At 56.9% G+C, this 18,485-nt stretch overlaps 1 protein-coding gene across 5 annotated transcripts in view; it reads left to right on the forward strand.

Annotated features, from left to right (window-relative positions):
• The window catches only part of FMNL3 (formin like 3), a 52,505-nt gene extending 34,451 nt beyond the window's left edge, over window positions 1-18,054 (forward strand). The window contains exons 5-27 of one of the 5 annotated variants that reach the window (XM_012174331.5): window positions 1,946-2,029; window positions 4,903-5,055; window positions 6,254-6,362; window positions 6,547-6,623; window positions 6,960-7,053; window positions 8,413-8,487; window positions 9,200-9,310; window positions 9,613-9,762; window positions 10,187-10,288; window positions 11,198-11,477; window positions 11,903-11,971; window positions 12,061-12,185; window positions 12,380-12,582; window positions 13,354-13,588; window positions 13,729-13,797; window positions 13,908-13,988; window positions 14,092-14,221; window positions 14,790-14,950; window positions 15,250-15,351; window positions 15,730-15,822; window positions 16,097-16,220; window positions 16,346-16,462; window positions 17,135-17,245. In XM_012174331.5, the coding sequence (XP_012029721.1) occupies window positions 1,946-2,029; window positions 4,903-5,055; window positions 6,254-6,362; window positions 6,547-6,623; window positions 6,960-7,053; window positions 8,413-8,487; window positions 9,200-9,310; window positions 9,613-9,762; window positions 10,187-10,288; window positions 11,198-11,477; window positions 11,903-11,971; window positions 12,061-12,185; window positions 12,380-12,582; window positions 13,354-13,588; window positions 13,729-13,797; window positions 13,908-13,988; window positions 14,092-14,221; window positions 14,790-14,950; window positions 15,250-15,351; window positions 15,730-15,822; window positions 16,097-16,220; window positions 16,346-16,437 (2,719 nt within the window). In that variant the 3' untranslated portion in view covers window positions 16,438-16,462; window positions 17,135-17,245. Of the gene's footprint in view, window positions 1-1,945; window positions 2,030-4,902; window positions 5,056-6,253; window positions 6,363-6,546; window positions 6,624-6,959; window positions 7,054-8,412; window positions 8,488-9,199; window positions 9,311-9,612; window positions 9,763-10,186; window positions 10,289-11,197; window positions 11,478-11,902; window positions 11,972-12,060; window positions 12,186-12,379; window positions 12,583-13,353; window positions 13,589-13,728; window positions 13,798-13,907; window positions 13,989-14,091; window positions 14,222-14,789; window positions 14,951-15,249; window positions 15,352-15,729; window positions 15,823-16,096; window positions 16,221-16,345; window positions 16,463-17,134 lie in introns of all 5 variants that reach the window. The other 4 variants (XM_012174332.5, XM_004006377.5, XM_012174333.5 and 1 more) reach the window with 4 other exon arrangements.
• Window positions 18,055-18,485: the final 431 nt, after the last annotated feature.

Consider the following 18,485-nt stretch of genomic DNA (forward strand, 5'->3'; position numbering starts at 1 on the left):
TCCCCCGAGAGGGCTGTGGAGCAGTGTGGGACGGTCCCCCCAGCCTTCCGCCTCTACCTGCTGCCGTCCCCTCTGGCCATCGGCCAGGCTCTGAGGCCAGAGCAGCGTGGTTCCCAGGCCCAGGCCTCTCAGCAGCTGGCACACAAGCTAGAGATCCCAACCGGCTCCTTGGTTCCCAGGAGCATCTGGCATTTGAGGAGCTCCTGTCATTTGAACTGTGCTCCCCTGGTGGAGTTACGTGGGAAGGCCAGGACGCTTCCTGGATTTCTGGGCAGGAAGAGTGTGTCAGGCTGTCAGGCAGGGCTGTGGGAGCTCCAGGGCGGTGGGAGCCCAGGGCAAGGTAGCAAGAGGGTGACCCTGCCTCCGAAGCAGCCTGATCCACCCCAGGCCCTTGGAAGATGGGGACTCGGGCCTGGAGCGGGACAGGCTGGGAAGCAGGGTTCCAGAACTACCCCAGCTCCTCCTCCCCCTGGTTTGTGTTGGTTTCACGGCCTTGCTGAGGTGCCCTTTGACATCTCCTCAAAGTGTCAAGATCCCGAAAATAGCAGTGGAGACTCAGACAGGAAATGAGAAGGGGGCGGGGAGCTGGAGAGCAGACAGACAGGAAACGGGAGGCCTGTCGGCCCCCAGAGAGGAAGCTAACTTCAGGCAGCTCCGGTGTCAGTCAGCCTCCTCCGCCAGAGCTTGCTGCCAGATCTCTGCCGGGCCTGGCGCTTCGGCCCGGCCTCTCTCTGCAGCCCGGGTGTGGCCATCCAACATGGCGCTGGTATCCCAGCTGTGGGGGAGAAGCGGCCTCGGGGGGCTGTTCGGCACAGCTGGCCTAGAAAGAACCCCAGACTCTCAGAGTGAAGAGGGCGCAGGAGAGTCAGGGTTTCATCTGGAGAGTTTTCTTTCTCTTGGGGTGCTGTGTGTCTATAGGACAGGAGTGAACCTGTCCTGTAACAATCCTGGGACTTGCTCCTGACTTTCCTTCCAGGGATGTCTCAGTTCGAAAGGCTTGCAGGCAGAAGGGTAGAAGTACCCCGGTCTGTTGTTTGTCTTCCTGCCTCCCAGGTTCAGTCCCTTAGAGGTCACAGCCATTCCAGAGTTACTTGAGTTCCCGACTGTTCCCCCATCCTTCTCCTGTTCTGCCAGTCTCCCCCGTGATCACACACAGAAAGCCCACGTATCCCTCTGTTCACTGCTTCCCAAAATACCTTTCCTTGAACTTGGTGGAGAGCCCTTTGGCCCGGATGCCTCTTTTCCAGAGCTCTCTTTGCCCCTCCCTCCCTGTCTTTTAACTGAAACTTCGGTTAAGTTGGGGTACTCAGTTGTGTCCAGCTCTTTGTGACCCCATGGACTGTAGCCCGCCAGGCTTCTCTGTTGTGGTGATTTCCCAGGCAAGAATGCTGGGGTGGGTTGACATTTCCTTCTCCAGGGGACCTTCCTGACCCAGGGATCAAGCCCACATCTCCTATGTCTCCTGCACTGCAGGCGAGTTCTTTACCTGCTGTGCCACCAGTCAATTTGGGGACCTGCTGGCTTCCGTCAGGCTCAGCTCTGTCCGAGGACTGCAGTAAATGCTCTGTGTAACCCTCAATTCCTCCCACAAATGTGGCATCAGGAAGGTGTGCCCAGCCTCGTGTTCGACACCAGGAACCCAGAAAATGATGGAGTGGGGGCCCTGGCTCTTGAGGAGGGGGCTCCTGAAGGCTGGTCTGGCTGACATGGTATTGGAAGGTCTGCATCTCTCCCCATCTGTGGCTCCCCTGCCTAGGGGAGGTCTAGCCAGGTGACATGACCGTGGCTGGGTCAGCCACAGGCTTTGATCTTCAGAATTCTCCCAGCCTGGTGCTGAGTTCCAGAGGATCCAAGAGGGGATGTTGTTTCACAGAGGCACCTTTTGCTGCCCCCTCTCAACCCACTTTATTAGCAGACTCCTCCACTACCTTTCCTTTATCTGCAGGTGGGTGCGGGAGTTTCTGAATGACGAAAACAAAGGCCTGGACGTGTTGGTGGATTACCTATCCTTTGCCCAGTGTTCTGTCATGTGAGTACCACGTGGGACCAGGGCAGGGGGACCAGTGAGGTAGGACACGGCCCCATTCTGCTTTGACTGGAACTGCCAGTAGTGAAGGTGGAATGGGAACCCCAGGCAACAGTGTGGGCACGGGCAGGTGGCCACGGGGCTGTCTGATGTCAGTGAAGAGTGCCAGGTGCCTGGAGCAGAAGGTGCGTTTTGGGGAGCAGAAGGCAAGTTGTGGAAGGGCAGCTCGGGACCCTAACCCAGAAGACCCAGACTCCATGCTGGGAGCTGCCCAAGGAGGTGTCCTGGCTTTTGGGAGAGAGGACCCCCGCAGGGTTCATTTACTTTGGGAGAGCTAGGTCTTCACAAAGCCACTTAGGTCTCCAGCTGTAAGGGGGTTTCTCTGTGTCACCCCAGAAGCAGTGAGCATGACCTTTGACAGACTGAAAATGAAGCATTCAGGAGCCTTTTTCACGCAGGCGGGGGTTTGGAGGCAGCTGGAAGTGAGTTAACACAGAGGAAAAGGCAACGTGGGCTGGGGTGGGGAGTGGAAGGAATGAGGGCTTTCAAGGCAAAGCCTGGCGTGGGTCTCTTCAGTCCTTTACCATCTGCGTGACCTCTGGAAAGATTGTTGAGGTCCTCTTACGTGAGAGGGGATCCATGTTCCAGGGTTGCTGTAAGCCTTAGATGATATTCTGCGTAAAGCAGTCTGTAGTATTTGGAACATAGGCTGTACTGTGGTAGCCACTGTCTATTTGTTAATTGTTGTTATTTAAGGTGGTGTTCTCTGGAGAAGGAAATGGCAATCCACTCCAGTACTCTTGCCTGGAAAATCCCATGGATGGAGGAGCCTGGTAGGCTACCATCTACGGGGTCGCAAAGAGTCGGACATGACTGAGCGACTTCACTTTCACTTTCCCTACCATAATTACCTAAATGTATGGAAAGAGGGATTATGTTGATCATTCACAGCGTGGCCAACACATGCAGACCTGTACCCAAGGCTTACCAGAGCCCTCGGGTGACCATCATCCCAGTTTACCCGTGACTTTCCCCACATGACTTTCCCCAGTGTAAGCGCTGAAAGTCCCTCATCCTGGGGAACTCCTCAGTCCAGGGACTCCGCCCCAGTCATGACTTTCACTTTTCTTGCTGCCGTCCTTGCCCTGGGCCATTCTCCTTCCTCAGCAGGTTTTTCCCCTCACCTCCTTAAGAGTTCGGAACTATTGCCCTCCTGGGTTTGGCCTTAGTCATTTTTACCAGGTCATCCTGTTAAAACCAAGAGTGACCCACTCCCCCTTCCCATCCAGGCAGAAGTCAAGCCTCATCATCCTTCTATCCCTTAAAAAAAAAAAACTTACTCTTTTTATAGAAAGAAATGAAAAATATTTGCTGAAGCGATTTAAAAAAAATAATTCAGAGCTTTTATAGTAAAAGATGTAGATCATTTTTCCAAATAAGCCTATCTTGTTTGGAAAGCAAATAAATTCCAGCTGCTTGAAACCAAAATACCCTGGAACCTTAGTATTGTAGTGTCCATGGCAGTACCTTTGACTGTGTTTTTAAAAGAAAGACTCAGGGCAGGCAGAGGGTAGGTAAGAGTGTGTGTTTTGGGAAGGGTTGAGAGGAGAAGAGTGAAGCCAAATAAAGTTTGAGTCAAGGCACTTATTTGTACACTGAACGTCCCAGAGTGCGGTTGGAGTGGGGAATACTATTTTCAATGGAGGGAGGGTACTGGGAAGTGGTTTCCCTGTCCTGGAGACTCCTCCGAGGTCTGCTTGAAAGCCCCGTCAGACATCTGACCGTCAGGATCCTGAAGTCTGCTCCTCCTTTCTTGGAAACATTCAGGCATCTGCAGATACTGCTTCCTATTTCAGAAAGCCTTGGCCTCTGTGACTTTGACCCTGGCGCTGTGCATATTTAAGGAGCCTGTTGGAAATGCTCGGTCTGTCCTGGGTGACCCTCTTCAGGGAAGAGGACAGGAAAGGGGAGTGGGGCTTGTTTCTCAGAGGGGGAGATCCAATGAGGGGACCTGCAAGGGAGAACGCCCTGTGGGTTCATCATCTTGAGCTGTCCTCTTTGCTCTGGCCACACTCCCAAACTGCTGATTGTAGAAGACAGCTAGTCCAAGAAGCAAAAAGTGACAAAGAAGCCGTCCCAACTCTCGTAGGGACTAAGGACCCCAGTTCACACCTCTGCCCGCCCCCAAGGGAACCTGCAGCGTGAGGAGCCTCTGAGCCAGGAAAACCTAGAAACCTCTAGAATCATGGAGATCCCAGCCATCAAAACTCAGTGCTGGGATGGGACTGTGGAGTTCCTCCTGAACATGGAGGCCTGTCCCTCTCTGGCTTCACCAGGACCCCCAGCCCCCCTCCACTCAGACCTGCCTCCTGAACATAATCCAGAACCACCCAGGCGCCCTCAGGGCATTGAGAGGCCTCTCCAGCAGCTGCTGTTGGCTGCCTAGTAGTACCTGCAGTTGCCCAGTTCCCCACCGCTTCTCTTCGGGCTGTCAAGGGGACCCATGGCTTCTCTGAGATGTCCTGTCTGTGGTTGGAGGTGCAGAAAGACTGCCAGCCCCTCGAGTCCCTTCAGGCCCATGGGAGGTGACTCCTGGAGTTGCTTGGCCAGTGGGGAGCAGCAGCTGGCCTCCCAGAATCCCCATCTCCTCAGATGCCCCTCCTGGGCATGGCCCATGCCGCCTCTGCCCTGCTCAGCACATCTGTGCCAGGGGCTCTCCCAGCCAGAGCTGGGTCTCTGCCGCCCGGTTCCGCTTTTTCTTCTGGCTGCCCTTGCTTCTCGTGGCCCTCAAGGTCTAACGGGCAGGGGTGGGCCCGCCAGGGGCTTGGCACTGAATTTCTCCTGTGTGCGTGCATGTGTGTCCTTTCCTGCTCCAGGTTTGACTTTGAGGCTCTGGAGAGTGGTGACGATGGTGCGTTTGACAAGCTCCGGTCCTGGAGCAGGTCTATCGAGGACCTGCAGCCACCCAGCGCCCTGTCAGCCCCCTTCACCAACAGCCTCGCTCGCTCTGCGCGCCAGTCTGTGCTCCGGTATGTGTGCTCTCGCTCTGCCCGCCTGCCTCCCACCCTCGCCCCCATCCGTGCAGGTCCTGGGTGACGGCGGTGAGTGCTCACGCGCCTCCCTTCACTCTTGCTTCCAGGCTCAGCTCTCTTGCCCTCTGCCTGCCAGTCTGTCTCTGGTCTGTCCTCTCTGTCCCTTGACTCTGCCCAGCGACCTGTCCTGGGTAAGTACATCCCCCTCGGCTGTGCCCACCCTCTCTGGGGTTGCAGCCCTCCCCTCTCGTCTCCCCCTCTCTGGGGGCCGCTCCGTTCCTCACTCTCACTCTGCTGTTCCTCCAGGCCCCTGGGCAGGGCTTGTCCTCATCCAGCTCGTTGGTCTTCACCGGCTGGTCCAGCACCTGCCTTCATGTGTGTTTCCCTCTGCTCCATCAGCTGCCCGGAGATCAGCCCCTACCAGCCTGCTGCTGCTCACCTTTCCCTCACTTCTTCCTTTAGGCCTTTTTTCCTCCAAGGCTGCAGTGTGTGCGTTGGTCTGCAGTAGCTGAAGAGCTGTCCTGCCCTGACGCAGGTGGATGGACTGGATGATTTCTCAGAGCCCCTTCACAGAGGGAGGCTTCCCTTTGGGCCCTGCGGCCCTTTCCATGATTTCTCTCAGCCATGCTTTTCTCCTTGTCTCCTTTGGGTCTTGCCCCTGACCCTGCTCATCATTCTAGTCATGCATGACCAGATACCATTTGTGTTTCCTTTTTTTCCCATGAAACATCACTGGGGGCAAAGTCAGAGGTAGCCCCAGCCCTCTTGTAGCCTCTGGGGTCTGCTCTGTCTTTTCTAGGACCTAGAAATGGGGTAGGAGCCAAGATGCCCCGGCCCCAGGGCACGTGTAGAAGATGCAGTGACTGGGAGGAGGAGGAAGGAGGGCTCAGATGGATGTCTCCTGGACCCATCCTGAGGTCTAGGAAGGCCTGCACACCTCCTGTTGTGTTTGGAGGAGCTCTGGGCTTAGGATGGTTTGGGCACTGGTTTTAAGGCTGGGGTCCTGGAGATTTACTGACAAAGACCTGCTCCAGGGAGGTGAAAACAGTGGAGCACCTGCCCCCTGCACCTTCTCTCTCGGGGCTGTTGGTGCAAGGGCCTCCATCCCCCTTTCCTCCTGCTGCTGAGGGGCAGCCTGCTGTCTGGGTGAGGCTGCATGCCCCCGACCCTTCACCAGAAGCCCCCTCTCCCCCAGGTACAGCACTCTCCCTGGGCGCAGGGCCCTGAAGAACTCCCGCCTGGTGAGCCAGAAGGATGATGTCCACGTGTGTATCCTTTGTCTCAGAGCCATCATGAACTACCAGGTAAGGCAATAGCACTGGCCACGGGCGTTCTGCCCCTTCTACCTGGTCTCCCAACCAGGAGAGCTAGGAAGGCACCAGCTTGTAAAGGATGAGTTTGCAGGTGGGGCCACTGTCAGGGAGCTGCAGCTGGGGCCTGCCTTCCCCTCATCACCGTCTCCCCTCCTGTCCTCTCTCCATGCTGCAGTATGGATTCAACCTGGTCATGTCCCACCCTCACGCTGTCAATGAGATTGCGCTCAGTCTCAACAACAAGAATCCAAGGTGAGTTCTTTTCCTCCCCTCTCTGCCCAGGGCTCTGGAGATCGGGGCTCCACTTGTCCCTTTCTGGAAGTCCTGCCTGGTCTCGGGCCCCGTGGCCTAGGTCAGTGCCTCAGTTCGGCCCCCTCCCCTCTGCTGGAGGAGGAGTGCTCTGCTTCCCTCACAGCTTAGGGAGGGGAGCCAGCTTGTCTCCCCTGCCTTCTCTCCCAAGCCCGCACCTTCTCCTTCACCACGGAGGCTGTCTTTGTTCTCTCGAAAGGACTCTCACAGGTGTGCAAGTGAACTGTGTCATGGCCAGGGCAGGGGCGAGGGTGTTCATTTTTATTTTCCACCCCTTAGGACCAAAGCCCTTGTCTTAGAGCTCCTGGCAGCTGTGTGTTTGGTACGAGGAGGTCACGAAATCATTCTTGCTGCCTTTGACAATTTCAAAGAGGTCAGTGCCCTACATTCATGTGTGTGTGTGTGCGTATGTGTGTTTGGTGGGGAGGATATGGGAGCAAGGTAGGTAAGCACCCTTTCCTGTGATCTCACACATCCTGGGGATTTTAACAGCCCAGTGCTTTTAGCTAGGTGGTCTGCCCCCTGCTTTTTTAAACCCAAAGCCAGTCTTCAGTCTTACTAGATCTTATGTTGGGGATGCCCCTGATTGGCCAGCAAAGGATGCCCTCATTGAGGGCTACAGTCGCACATTCCTAAACCACTGTGCAGAATGCCTGAGTTCAGTCCAGTCGCTCAGTCGTGTCCGACTCTTTGCGACTCCATGAATCGCAGCACACCAGGCCTTCCTCTCCATCACCAACTCCCAGAGTTCACTCAGACTCACGTCCATCAAGTCAGTGATGCCATCCAGCCATCTCATCCTCTGTCGTCCCCTTCTCCTCCTGCCCCCAATCCCTCCCAGCGTCAGAGTCTTTTCCAATGAGTCAACTCTTCACATGAGGTGGCCAAAGTACTGGAGTTTCAGCTTTAGCATCATTCCTTCCAAAGAAATCCCAGGGCTGATCTCCTTCAGAATACCTGAAGAGCCTAGTAATGGTTGGACCCCTGGGAAGCCTGGTGATCTGTGCTTTAATAGGCACCCTGGGTGGTTCAGAGGCGGTGAACACACTGGTCGTACCCAAGGCAGTTATACTTGTTGTGGGAGGAGAAGCAGGGGTTCTCCTGGGGGTGCTGTTGTTGGTGAAGGGAGAGGGACCTCCTACTTGGAATTCCCCAGCGCCAGGGCCTGGCTCTGAAACCCCCATCTGCTTGAACATAGGATTCCTCGACATCCAGCCGCAGCTGCTGGTCCCACCTCTTCCTCCTCTTTGGACCTCTTCCCTGGCATCCATTGTTCAAGCCAGGAAGTGGCTCTTCCTCCTTGAAGCCAGAGGCTCAGCGGAGTCTCTGGACCCCTTTCAGCTCTGGGGCTTTCCTGCGCCCCAGCCTCTCTCCTGCATCCCTGCTAGGACCTCAGTGTCCCGCCTCAGCCTTGGCCTCCACCCGTCTTCCACCCCATTCCTTTCAATAACTCAGCACCCCAGACCCCTTTGTTTCTTCTTGGCCTACCCCCAGGGGCACCTAGAGCCCAGACTAAGGTCACACCTTTACTGAGCCCCTTCTGAGGCCCAGAGCAGATGTCAGGTCCCAGGCTTTCTTATGTCATGTCCCAAGTGGCCAGTTACATGAAGAGTTGTGGTTACACTCGGTCAGAACCAGTTCCTTTGCTGAATGCTCCTAGGAACCAGGGCTCAGGGAGTGCTAGGGTTCTGCAGGGGACAGATCCTGTCACTGAGAAAGTCTGTTTGTTCAGGTGTGCAAGGAGCTGCACCGCTTTGAGAAGCTGATGGAATATTTCCGGAATGAGGACAGCAACATCGACTTCATGGTGAGGAGCTGGGCTGGGTCAGGAGCTTGCCCAGCAGGGCCACCTACTCCTTGAGAGCTGGGCCAGGCTGACAGTGCGCTTTGGTGTTCTGTGTAGAAGCACAAGTGGTTCTCTGCTCAGTAATCGCTACTTGTCCACTCACCCCAGAGGAAACTCCAGGACAAGGTCATCTTCCTGTCTTGGGTCTGGTTCCTTTCCCCCTTTCTGTGGCCTTACAGTCCCTGATTTGGATCCTTCCTGAGCTGCTTTCCCTTCCCCCAGCTTTTCCTCTGGCTTCACTTTTCCTCAGTCGAAGGTGTTCAGCTAGTAGGGTGGTCTCAAGAAATACCTGCTGAGGGGCTTCCCTGGTGATCCAGTGGTTAAGATTCTGCACTTCTGCTGCAGGGGGCACGGGTTCAATCGGGGAGCTAAGATCCCACATGCCAGGTGATGTGGCCAAAAAATAAAAATAGAAGGAAGTTAAAAAAAACAAACCTACTGATGTGCAAAGGAAATCCGAGCACGAATCTTCATTTATACTCATTTCTCATATAATTTGTCTTCATACACTGAATATTGTTTGACTTAAATTAAAATACTCTTATTGCTATTGTTCCTCAAAGACTTACCTATTTACTCACTCCTTTTGATCATCCCCCTGATGATGCTGGTTCTGCAGCCGCCTACCATCTCTGTCTCAGCTCTCTGACCCTCTGGGCTGCTCCTCCCCCAGGTGGCCTGCATGCAGTTTATCAACATCGTGGTGCACTCAGTGGAAGACATGAACTTCCGGGTCCATCTGCAGTATGAGTTCACAAAGCTGGGGCTGGAGGAGTTCCTGCAGGTGAGCTGGGCCGGAGTCCTCACAGTGGGAGGCACTTCAGGACAGTTCAGGACAGAGGACCAGCTTAGCTGTGTCACAGCGGGTGTTTCTTTTCTAAGAGCCTACTCATGGATGCTCCTGGCACCCCACCTGCCTTCTGTGGCCTGGGGTTCAGGCCTTCCCGCAGAGGGCTCAAGTCAGTCAGCTCCAGGGCCAAGAATAGGACACTGCTGCAGGAGGAACTCCCCGACTCCCAGCTCTGGGAAGGGGTCGTGGAGGGGATGAGGAGGCTCCCCCCACTGCTACTGTCTGCTCTTCCCCAGAAGTCACGGCACACAGAGAGCGAGAAGCTGCAGGTGCAGATCCAGGCGTACCTGGACAACGTGTTCGACGTGGGGGGTTTGTTGGAGGATGCCGAGACCAAGAATGTGGCCCTGGAGAAGGTGGAAGAGCTGGAGGAGCATGTGTCCCATGTATGTGGTCCTCTGTTGCTGCCAGGACCGCTGTTGAGGGTGGGGAGGGAATGGGGACATGGGAGTCCCAGGAATCCCAAGCTGACTGAGCCCCTGGGAAGCCTCAGAACCCAGCAGGGCCCTCCGGCACGTGATTTGGCTGAGGCACGGGGCCATCCGTGGTGGAGTGAACACGCCACTAGTGCCCTCTGGACTGGATGTGAGGTGGCCTTGGGCTCCAGAGTTGGGTGTAGCCATTCGCCTAGTACTGTTTCCCGCGGCCTCAGATCCCAGGCCCGCAGGAGTCCGTAGGGAAGCCACTGGGCCAAGCTGCCTTTGGAGCCCTGGGTGGAGGGGTCGGGCTCGGGTGGGTCACTCGGGCTTAGGCTCCGCTGAGTGGCAGGCTTTAGGACTGGCCCCCAGACCTGCCCTTCTCATCCTGCAGCTCACAGAGAAGCTTCTGGACCTAGAGAATGAAAACATGATGCGTGTGGCGGAGCTAGAGAAGCAACTGCTGCAGCGGGAGAAGGAACTGGAGAGCATCAAGGTACCAGGTTACCTGGGGAAGGGGCCCCTGGGCGCTGGGGCCAGGGGATCTTGCTTTCCATCCTTGAGTCGTGTCAAATCCTCAAGAATCCAGATCTTGATTCACCCTTGGAGCATTCCACTGAGGGTGGGCCGATGATTTCATCCCAGGATCTAGCTGGAGAGGGAAGCTGGAGCCAGAGTGGGCCAGATGCACACACAGAAAGGTGGAGACCCCTCTGAAGTCCCCGCCTCCTCCTCCAGCCCGTCCCCTTGCTTCTCTCTCGCCGGCACCTCCACGTGCTTCCCCAGCCCTCCTTGGGGCTGTTTGTTAGGGTTTCCACCAGGCATCCCATACTAGAGGGCAATGCCTTCTCATATTTCAGTGTCTTCTCTGTCCCTCATTGAACTTTTGTAGTTAAAATCATGCCCCAACCTACCTGTTCTCCCACAGGAATACAGTTATGCCAGCTCTGTTGAGCCCAGCACATATCCGCCAAGCCCCTGCTAAGAGTCTGAAGTGCTCTGTCGGGAGTATGGAGGACACAGAGGTGGCTAAGGCAGGGCCTCGTCCATAGGGGGCTTCCAGTTGAGCAGTTGTACAAACCAAATGGAACGAGAGCAGGCCTGAGGCACCAAGGGCTGAGAGCAGCCATAGCAGGCTGCTGGTGGGTCAATGAGCATCCATAAGGCAGCCTTCTACCCAGGTCTTGAGGGACCAGGGAAACTGGACTGGAGCACTGCAGGGTGCCGGCCAGGTGGTCGACTTTTCCACTCGCCTCTTGTTATGTTGCATCCCAGCTTCCCCCAGTCCCCACCTGGGTTTCTGCTGCTCTGCCTCTGAGCACCCTCCTGGAGACCCTGGTGTAGGAAGCCTCCCTCCCAGAGGCCTTCAGGTGCTCTTTTCCTAATAGTACCCTCTGCCCAATAGGAGACCTATGAGAACACGAGCCACCAGGTACACACCCTGCGGCGGCTCATTAAAGAGAAAGAGGAGGCCTTCCAGCGCCGATGCCACTTGGAGCCCAGTGCCCGGGGCCTGGAGTCCGTGGGCAGCGAGGCTCTGGCCCGGGTGGGCTCTGCAGAGCTGAATGAGGGCATGCCCCACTCCGACCTGGACCTCCTCGCTCTGGCCCCACCCCCTGAGGAGGCCCTGCCTCTGCCTCCACCGCCAGCTCCTCCCTTGCCCCCGCCTCCTCCCCCCTTACCAGGTAAGCAGAACCCTTACCTAGTAAAAACCAAGAGGTACAGCCTTATTGTGGGCCCATAGGGGATGTGTTGGAAGGATGTAAAATCAGATGGGAGAGGCTGAGGGAGGGCTGGAATCTGAGGGATGCTCAGGTTACTAGGGAAGGGATTCTAAGAGCAGGTGTGGATCTGTTTTAAGGAGCGTAAGATGCTGCTACTGATTCCTCTGAAGACATTCAAGGAGAGGGCTTAGACTAAAGCAGGAAAGCGTAGGTCAGAGACCAGCACCACCACCCCCGGGACCCCTGGGAGTCAGAGTTAGAACCCCTGGGAGCCGCTTGGGCAGGGAGTTCATGAAGCCTGCTCCCCTGAAAGTCTTTAAGGACAGGTAGGTGAGCAGAGGGGTCTCTTGGCCCTTGAGTTACTGTGCCATTTCTTCTTCCCCCAGACAAGTGTCCCCCGGCCCCACCTCTCCCTGGCGCTGCCCCCTCTGTGGTGTTGACAGTAGGCCTGTCAGGTGAGTGTCCCGAGGGCTCTGGGCAGAGCTAGTGGGACCGAGGGAGTGTGTCCTTGGCTCCTGTCTCACTGATCCTCCTTCTAAATTAGCCATTCGCATTAAGAAACCTATCAAGACCAAGTTCCGGCTGCCTGTCTTCAACTGGACAGCCCTAAAACCCAACCAGATCAGCGGCACTGTCTTTAGCGAACTTGATGATGAGAAGATCTTGGAGGTAGCAGGGCCCGGGGCCCTGAGGGATGGGGTTGGGGGCTAGGGACTAGGTTGTCCTTCAGGCTAGATCTCCTGGCCTTGGAGGAGCCCCCGGGCTCACCCTTGGGGCACCAGAGCTGAGCCAGTGCTGGTGTGCTGCCAGGAGCCCTCCTGAGGGTGAGACCACAGCACATTCCCTCTTGTGACTCCTGCCAGGACCTGGACCTGGACAAGTTTGAAGAACTGTTCAAGACAAAGGCCCAGGGCCCTGCCCTCGATCTCATCTGCTCTAAGAACAAGACAGCACAAAAGGCTGCCAGCAAGGTGACCCTGTTGGAAGCCAATCGTGCCAAGAACCTGGCCATCACCCTACGCAAGGCTGGCCGCTCAGCTGAGGAGATCTGCAGGGCCATCCACACGTGAGGCTCCCACTGAACTTTCCCTGGCCCCCTGCTGTTGGTAACCCACTTAGGATCTCCACCTGGGACCCCAGCCTTCCCTGGATTCCAGGGTATCGACAGAACTCCCTCAGTCATCCAGTGGCTTGGCCAGAACTTACTGCATCTGTGCTGTGTGCCAGACACTGTATGAGGTGCAGGGGAGTCAACCCAGACCTTCCCTCAGGGAGCTCGCAGTCCAGTAGGAACAGTCCAGTAACACTGGGTGGTAACCACCAAGATGATGGAGGTACAGGAGGCTTTGGGAGAACAGCGAGGGCCAGGTAACTGAGCTTGGTAATCAGGAAAGGCTTCCTAGAGGCGGCGATGTCTCACTTATGACCTGAAGGATGTATATGTATATGAAGTGCAGGTTGGGGCCTGGAGGGAGAGGCATGGCGCCCTGGATACTGAAAATTGACTCTGGCTTTAGTGGAAGGAGGGGAGCCAAAGAGACAGAGCAGAGAGGCAAGCAGAAGTCTTGCAGGCTGGGCCTCCCAAAGCACATCTGGGAGCTGAAACAGCTGCAGAGGGAAGGTATTGAAGGGTTCTTAAACAAGAATGGACTGTGCCTCTAGGACTTTGACTGGTGCTGAGTAACATCAGTACTGGAGGTGAGGCAGTGAGTCCTCTGCCTCTGGATGTGTGCTGCTCAAGACCCCGCCCTCCGTCCTTGTAGGAACTGGATAATGAAGGGATGACAGGTACTGTGGGCAAAGGCAAGACCCGAGGTGGTTCCTCCCTCCTACACAGGTTTGACCTCCAGACACTGCCCGTCGACTTCGTGGAGTGCCTGATGCGCTTCCTGCCCACGGAGGCGGAAGTGAAGCTGCTGCGGCAGTACGAGCGGGAGAGGCAGCCGCTGGAGGAACTGACGGCTGAGGACCGCTTCATGCTGCTCTTCAGCAAGGTGGAGCGGCTGACCCAGCGAATGGCTGGCATGGCCTTCCTGGGCAACTTCCAGGACAACCTGCAGATGCTCACGCCGGTACGGCTCTCCCCTGAATCCTGGTGGTCTGCGGCGCATCCCCCCAACTCCTGACCTGCTGGCCCCCTTCCCTGCTGGCCCTGCTCCGACATCATCCCGCCCTGGCACGGGATTACTTAGTTCTTCCTCTTGCCTTCCAGCAACTCAACGCTATCATTGCCGCCTCTGCCTCTGTCAAGTCTTCCCAGAAGCTGAAGCAGATGTTGGAGGTGGGGGAGGTTGTGGATGTGGGTGTGGGTGGTCCCCAGGTCCTGGGTGGGGCTGGAGCTGTACAGAGAGGAGGGCCTGCCCTGAGTTCCTCTGGTGCACCTCTGGACAGATCATACTTGCGCTGGGGAACTACATGAACAGCAGCAAGCGGGGAGCTGTGTATGGCTTCAAGCTCCAGAGCCTGGATCTGGTAAGAGGGTAGGGGCGACACGGAGCCAGGGAGCTTGAGGGGCAGCAGCTGTGGAACCCAGGTGTTCAGACCTGTTGCATTGCCCTTTGCCCCCCTCGACCAGCTGCTGGACACCAAGTCCACTGACAGGAAGATGACCCTGCTTCATTTCATCGCCCTGACGGTGAAGGAGAAGTACCCAGACCTGGCTAACTTTTGGCATGAGCTGCACTTTGTGGAGAAAGCCGCTGCAGGTGAGAGCCCAGCCAGGCGAGCCCACCCTTGTGTCCAGCCCAGGACAATCCCCAGAAGCTATGAGGAGAAGAACGCTTGGGTGCCTTTCTGGCTTTTCTTTCTGATACTTCGAAGCTTTCCGCTGGGGATATGGGCAGGGGCCATCCCAGAGAGAGCCTTCCTACAGGCCCCTCGCCCCACCCGGGTGCTATGGGAGCTGGTAGAGAAAGGCAGCCGCGGCTCTTCGACCCCACAGGCTGGCCCTGGAGCCTGCGTGTCTCTGTGATGTGTGTGAAGCCCCCCACAGACATAGGGTCGCGGTTATTTTTGTCCCCCTCATGAAACCGGGGCAGGCCTGGGGCGGCTCTGTGTTGGAGCCCAGTAGTCTCTGGCTCACCTTCCTTGGCTATCTGGAGGGTCACGAGCCCACAGCCTCCACTCCTTTTCCTTGGCCCCTGTAAGAGCCTGGCTAGCTTGGTGTGCCCCTCTCCATCCATGTGGGAGCTCTGGAAGCAGGGCGTGAGGAACCAACCTAGCCTCTGCTGCGGGGAGGGCTGTAGTCCTCAGTCTGGGCTCTGGTGACCACAGTGTCCCTGGAGAACGTGCTGCTGGACGTGAAGGAGCTGGGCCGGGGCATGGAGCTGATCCGGCGGGAATGCAGCATACATGACAACAGCGTCCTGCGCAACTTCCTTAGCACCAACGAAGGCAAACTGGACAAGCTCCAGCGTGACGCCAAGACGGCCGAGGTGAGCACAGGGTGGAGGCGCCATGCCCCTCTGGTGGGCGTGGTTCCGGTCCTTGGCTTGGAGAACTTTCGTCAGGCAGCTGGCTGGCTGATTTGGGGGCAGGAGCTGGCACTGTGGGTGGCAGGCAGGTGCCTCTGGAGACACGCACTCCAGGGGGCTCTGGGAGCCCCTTGTTCTTTTCCCTCCCACAGTGGCTGTGGGGGCCGCTGTTGCCTCTCCTTGGTCCTGGCTGGTCCCTGGTGGGAGCTGGGCTTCCCCTTCCCTGCTGGGCTGACCCCTTCTGCCCACCCCTTCCCCAGGAAGCCTACAACGCGGTAGTACGCTACTTCGGCGAGAGTCCCAAGACCACACCTCCTTCTGTATTCTTCCCAGTGTTTGTCCGATTCATTCGTTCTTACAAGGTGAGTAGAAGAGAGGTTTTTAAAGAGAAGTCTGGCTCAGAGAAATTGGGTAGGGGTAGAGAGGGCTGGGCTTCAAGTCTGGGCCTTTTTCTTCTCCTCCTCTGAGTCCTGGGAGGGATCGATGGAAGCTGGCCACAGGCCTCTTAGCTGTGAACTGGTGGGCAGGGTGGGGGCCCAGGCCCTTCCTGTCATTGTTTGGGGCAGGAAGTACCCCTCCAGAGGGTGGCCACCTGGGGTTGCTGGTCCCACTGACACCCACTCTCCACCCTCAGTGTCAGCTCCTCCCCTCATAGCCTGTATGAGCCTCAGCACACACACACACCATCCTTAAACACACACACTATCCTCAACACACACACCATCTTTCATGGTTCTTAGGAAGCAGAACAAGAGAACGAAGCCCGCAAGAAGCAGGAGGAGGTAATGCGGGAGAAGCAGCTGGCTCAGGAAGCCAAGAAACTGGATGCCAAGGTGGGTGGGACCAAGAGCTGGGGCCTGGAGAACAGGGCAGAGGCTTAGGGGGAGGGTGGAGCAGAGAGCTGGAGCCCCAAGACCACCCAGAGGGCCTGATGCTGGAGTCCACGGGCTGGGGAGAGGGTCTATGAGAGGGGACTCCCAGCCATGGGGGCGGGGGTGCTGGTAAGCACAATCCAGGGCACTCCAGGGTCTGAGTGCATCTTGAGCAGGAACCAGCCCCGTGGAGGGTTAGTGCTGACTCCCTTCCCCTTCAAATGCTCGGCCCTAGACCCCATCTCAGCGGAACAAGTGGCAGCAGCAGGAGCTGATTGCAGAGCTGAGGCGGCGCCAAGCCAAGGAGCACCGGCCTGTTTACGAGGGGAAGGATGGTACCATTGAGGACATCATCACAGGTGGGCCCTTTGCCCTCCCTGGTGCCTGGCCGCTGAGTGGCTCCCACACCCCTCCCATAGCCCTTTGGGCCTCCTCCCACCCCACCCCCATGGGGCCTGACTACTGTCTCTCTCCTGGGCCACAGTGCTGAAGAGTGTCCCTTTCACGGCCCGTACTGCCAAGCGGGGCTCACGCTTCTTCTGTGATGCAGCCCACCATGATGAGTCAAACTGTTAACCCCCAAGGCTGGGGCCCTTGACAGGTACTGGGCACCACAGCTGCCCTCTGCATGCCCACCTCCCAGCACTCCTGCTGGGACCCACAGGCACCTCCTCTCCTGCATGATTTGGAACCATCCTCTGGCAGCCTCGTGGTGACAGGGGACACATACTTCTTCCCTTGCATGCCCCGTGCTCTGAGAAGCATGACTGATCCCCTGCATGTACCCTCAGGGAAGTGGTGCTCTCCCACTAATGCTGTCCTGGCTTCTACTAAGACCCAAGGGGTAGGGAGCTGCCCAAATAGGCAGGACCAGGCGCCACCTCTGATTACTGAGGCTGAGCAGCTCCAGTCCTGGGCCTGGGTGTCCGTTGTCCTTGCCTCTTCAAATGAGCTCTGGCAGTGGCTTCTGTCCAGGGACATCAGATGACCCTTGACCTGTTTCCTGATATCCAATCTGCCTGGGGTCTCTTACCAGGTTCTAGCTCTTGCTGAGTCCACCTTGTTTCTGCCATTCCCTAGTGACCTCTAGTACCCCTGCCTGTTGTTCTGAACATGCAGAGTCCACCCTGACTGTTCACTCCAGCCTCTTTTAATCTCACTCATTAGCCTCACGGCTGGCTCTTTGCTAGACTTGCCTGTGGGGCTGGGCCTACAGATGGTGGGCCTGGCCCAGCCTCCCTGCCTGTTCACAGGCCTCTTGTCTTCCCCACAGGCCTCCACCAGCAGCCCCTCGTTGTTCGCCCACCAGCCAGGAGTGCTGCACCGCCTGCTGGCCCCCCTCGGGCTCCAGGCCCCCACTGAGACCCTCCTCAAAGCAGAAGCACTTCAACCCTCGGAGTCCTCCAAGTCCAACCAGTGCACCTGAAGCCCTGGAACTGGCCAAGGGCCCAGCAGAGGGCTATGCTGCTCTCAGTCCATCCCAGCTCTCAAAGCTGGAGCTTGCCTGCCGCCTCTGTGGGCACTGGGTCTTTCAGGGCCTGGCACTTCCAGCACTGCACTTTGCTCCCAAGGTCTTCAACTTCATTTCCTCAAGAGCCAGCTCAGGGCTAGAAAAACCATTTCCAGCTTTAAGCTAGGCCTCAGGCACCTAGGCCCCCCGTCACTAGAGCCAGAGGGAAGAGAAGAGAAAGCAATTATCCCTTCTTTTTTCCCTTTACTTTGTGAGTCCCAGTGGTCAGCTGTGATCTAGGAGTGTCCAAGCTTAGCGAGCCCTGGACCCTGCCAGCCTCAGATCTCCTTCTACTAGGAGCAAGGCTCTCCTAAGCCTGGGCCCGCCCAGCTGTGCCCTAGTGATAAGGGGAGAGGAGCGAATCCACGCTCCCTGCCCGTGGCCCTTTGCAGTCAAGGTTGACTCTCTTTGCTAATGTGAGCAGAGGGGTCATTTCCTCTTCCCCAGCCTGGAGACAGCAAGAGAAAGGAGGTGCCAACAGCATCCTCACTTTTCCCCAGCTAGGTTTTGCTGGCAGGGGGCAGGGTCATGGTGGTCTCAGCTGTTTTCTCCATCCCCTGCCAGTTTCTTCTCAGTACCTGAAGGGAACACAGGGGCCCACTCCTTTTTGTACATGTACCATTTCTTCTTTCTTGTACATAAACCCCAAACCTTCCTTCTCTCAACAAAGGCTTGAAATACCAGGCCTGACTCTGTCTCCTTTTTCTGAGCATAGGGGCTACATTGGCCATTTAGGCTGACCTAAGCCACAGGGGGGCTTCCCTGGTGGTTCAGCGGTAAAGAATCTGCCTGCAATGCAGGAGATGTAGGTTCATTCCCTGGGTGGGGAAGATCCCCTGGAGAAGGGCATGGCAACCCATTCCAGTATTCTTGCCTGGAGAAGCCCATGGACAGAGGACCCTGGCAGGCTGCAGTCCATAGGGTCGCACAGAATTGGACACGACTGATGTGACTAAGCAGCAGCAAGCCACAGAGACAGACAGGAGGCTGGGCCAAGCTGCCACGCTTGGGGGAGGTGACTGCAGAAGCCTGGGCAAGGAGAACCTGTTTAGATGGGCTCCAACCTCACAAAGGGAGGCAGGCCACCCATGAGGCACCAGTGCCCCCTGCTGGC

Source organism: Ovis aries, chromosome 3 (assembly GCF_016772045.2).
Source record: "Ovis aries strain OAR_USU_Benz2616 breed Rambouillet chromosome 3, ARS-UI_Ramb_v3.0, whole genome shotgun sequence".
Lineage (NCBI taxonomy): Eukaryota > Metazoa > Chordata > Mammalia > Artiodactyla > Bovidae > Ovis > Ovis aries.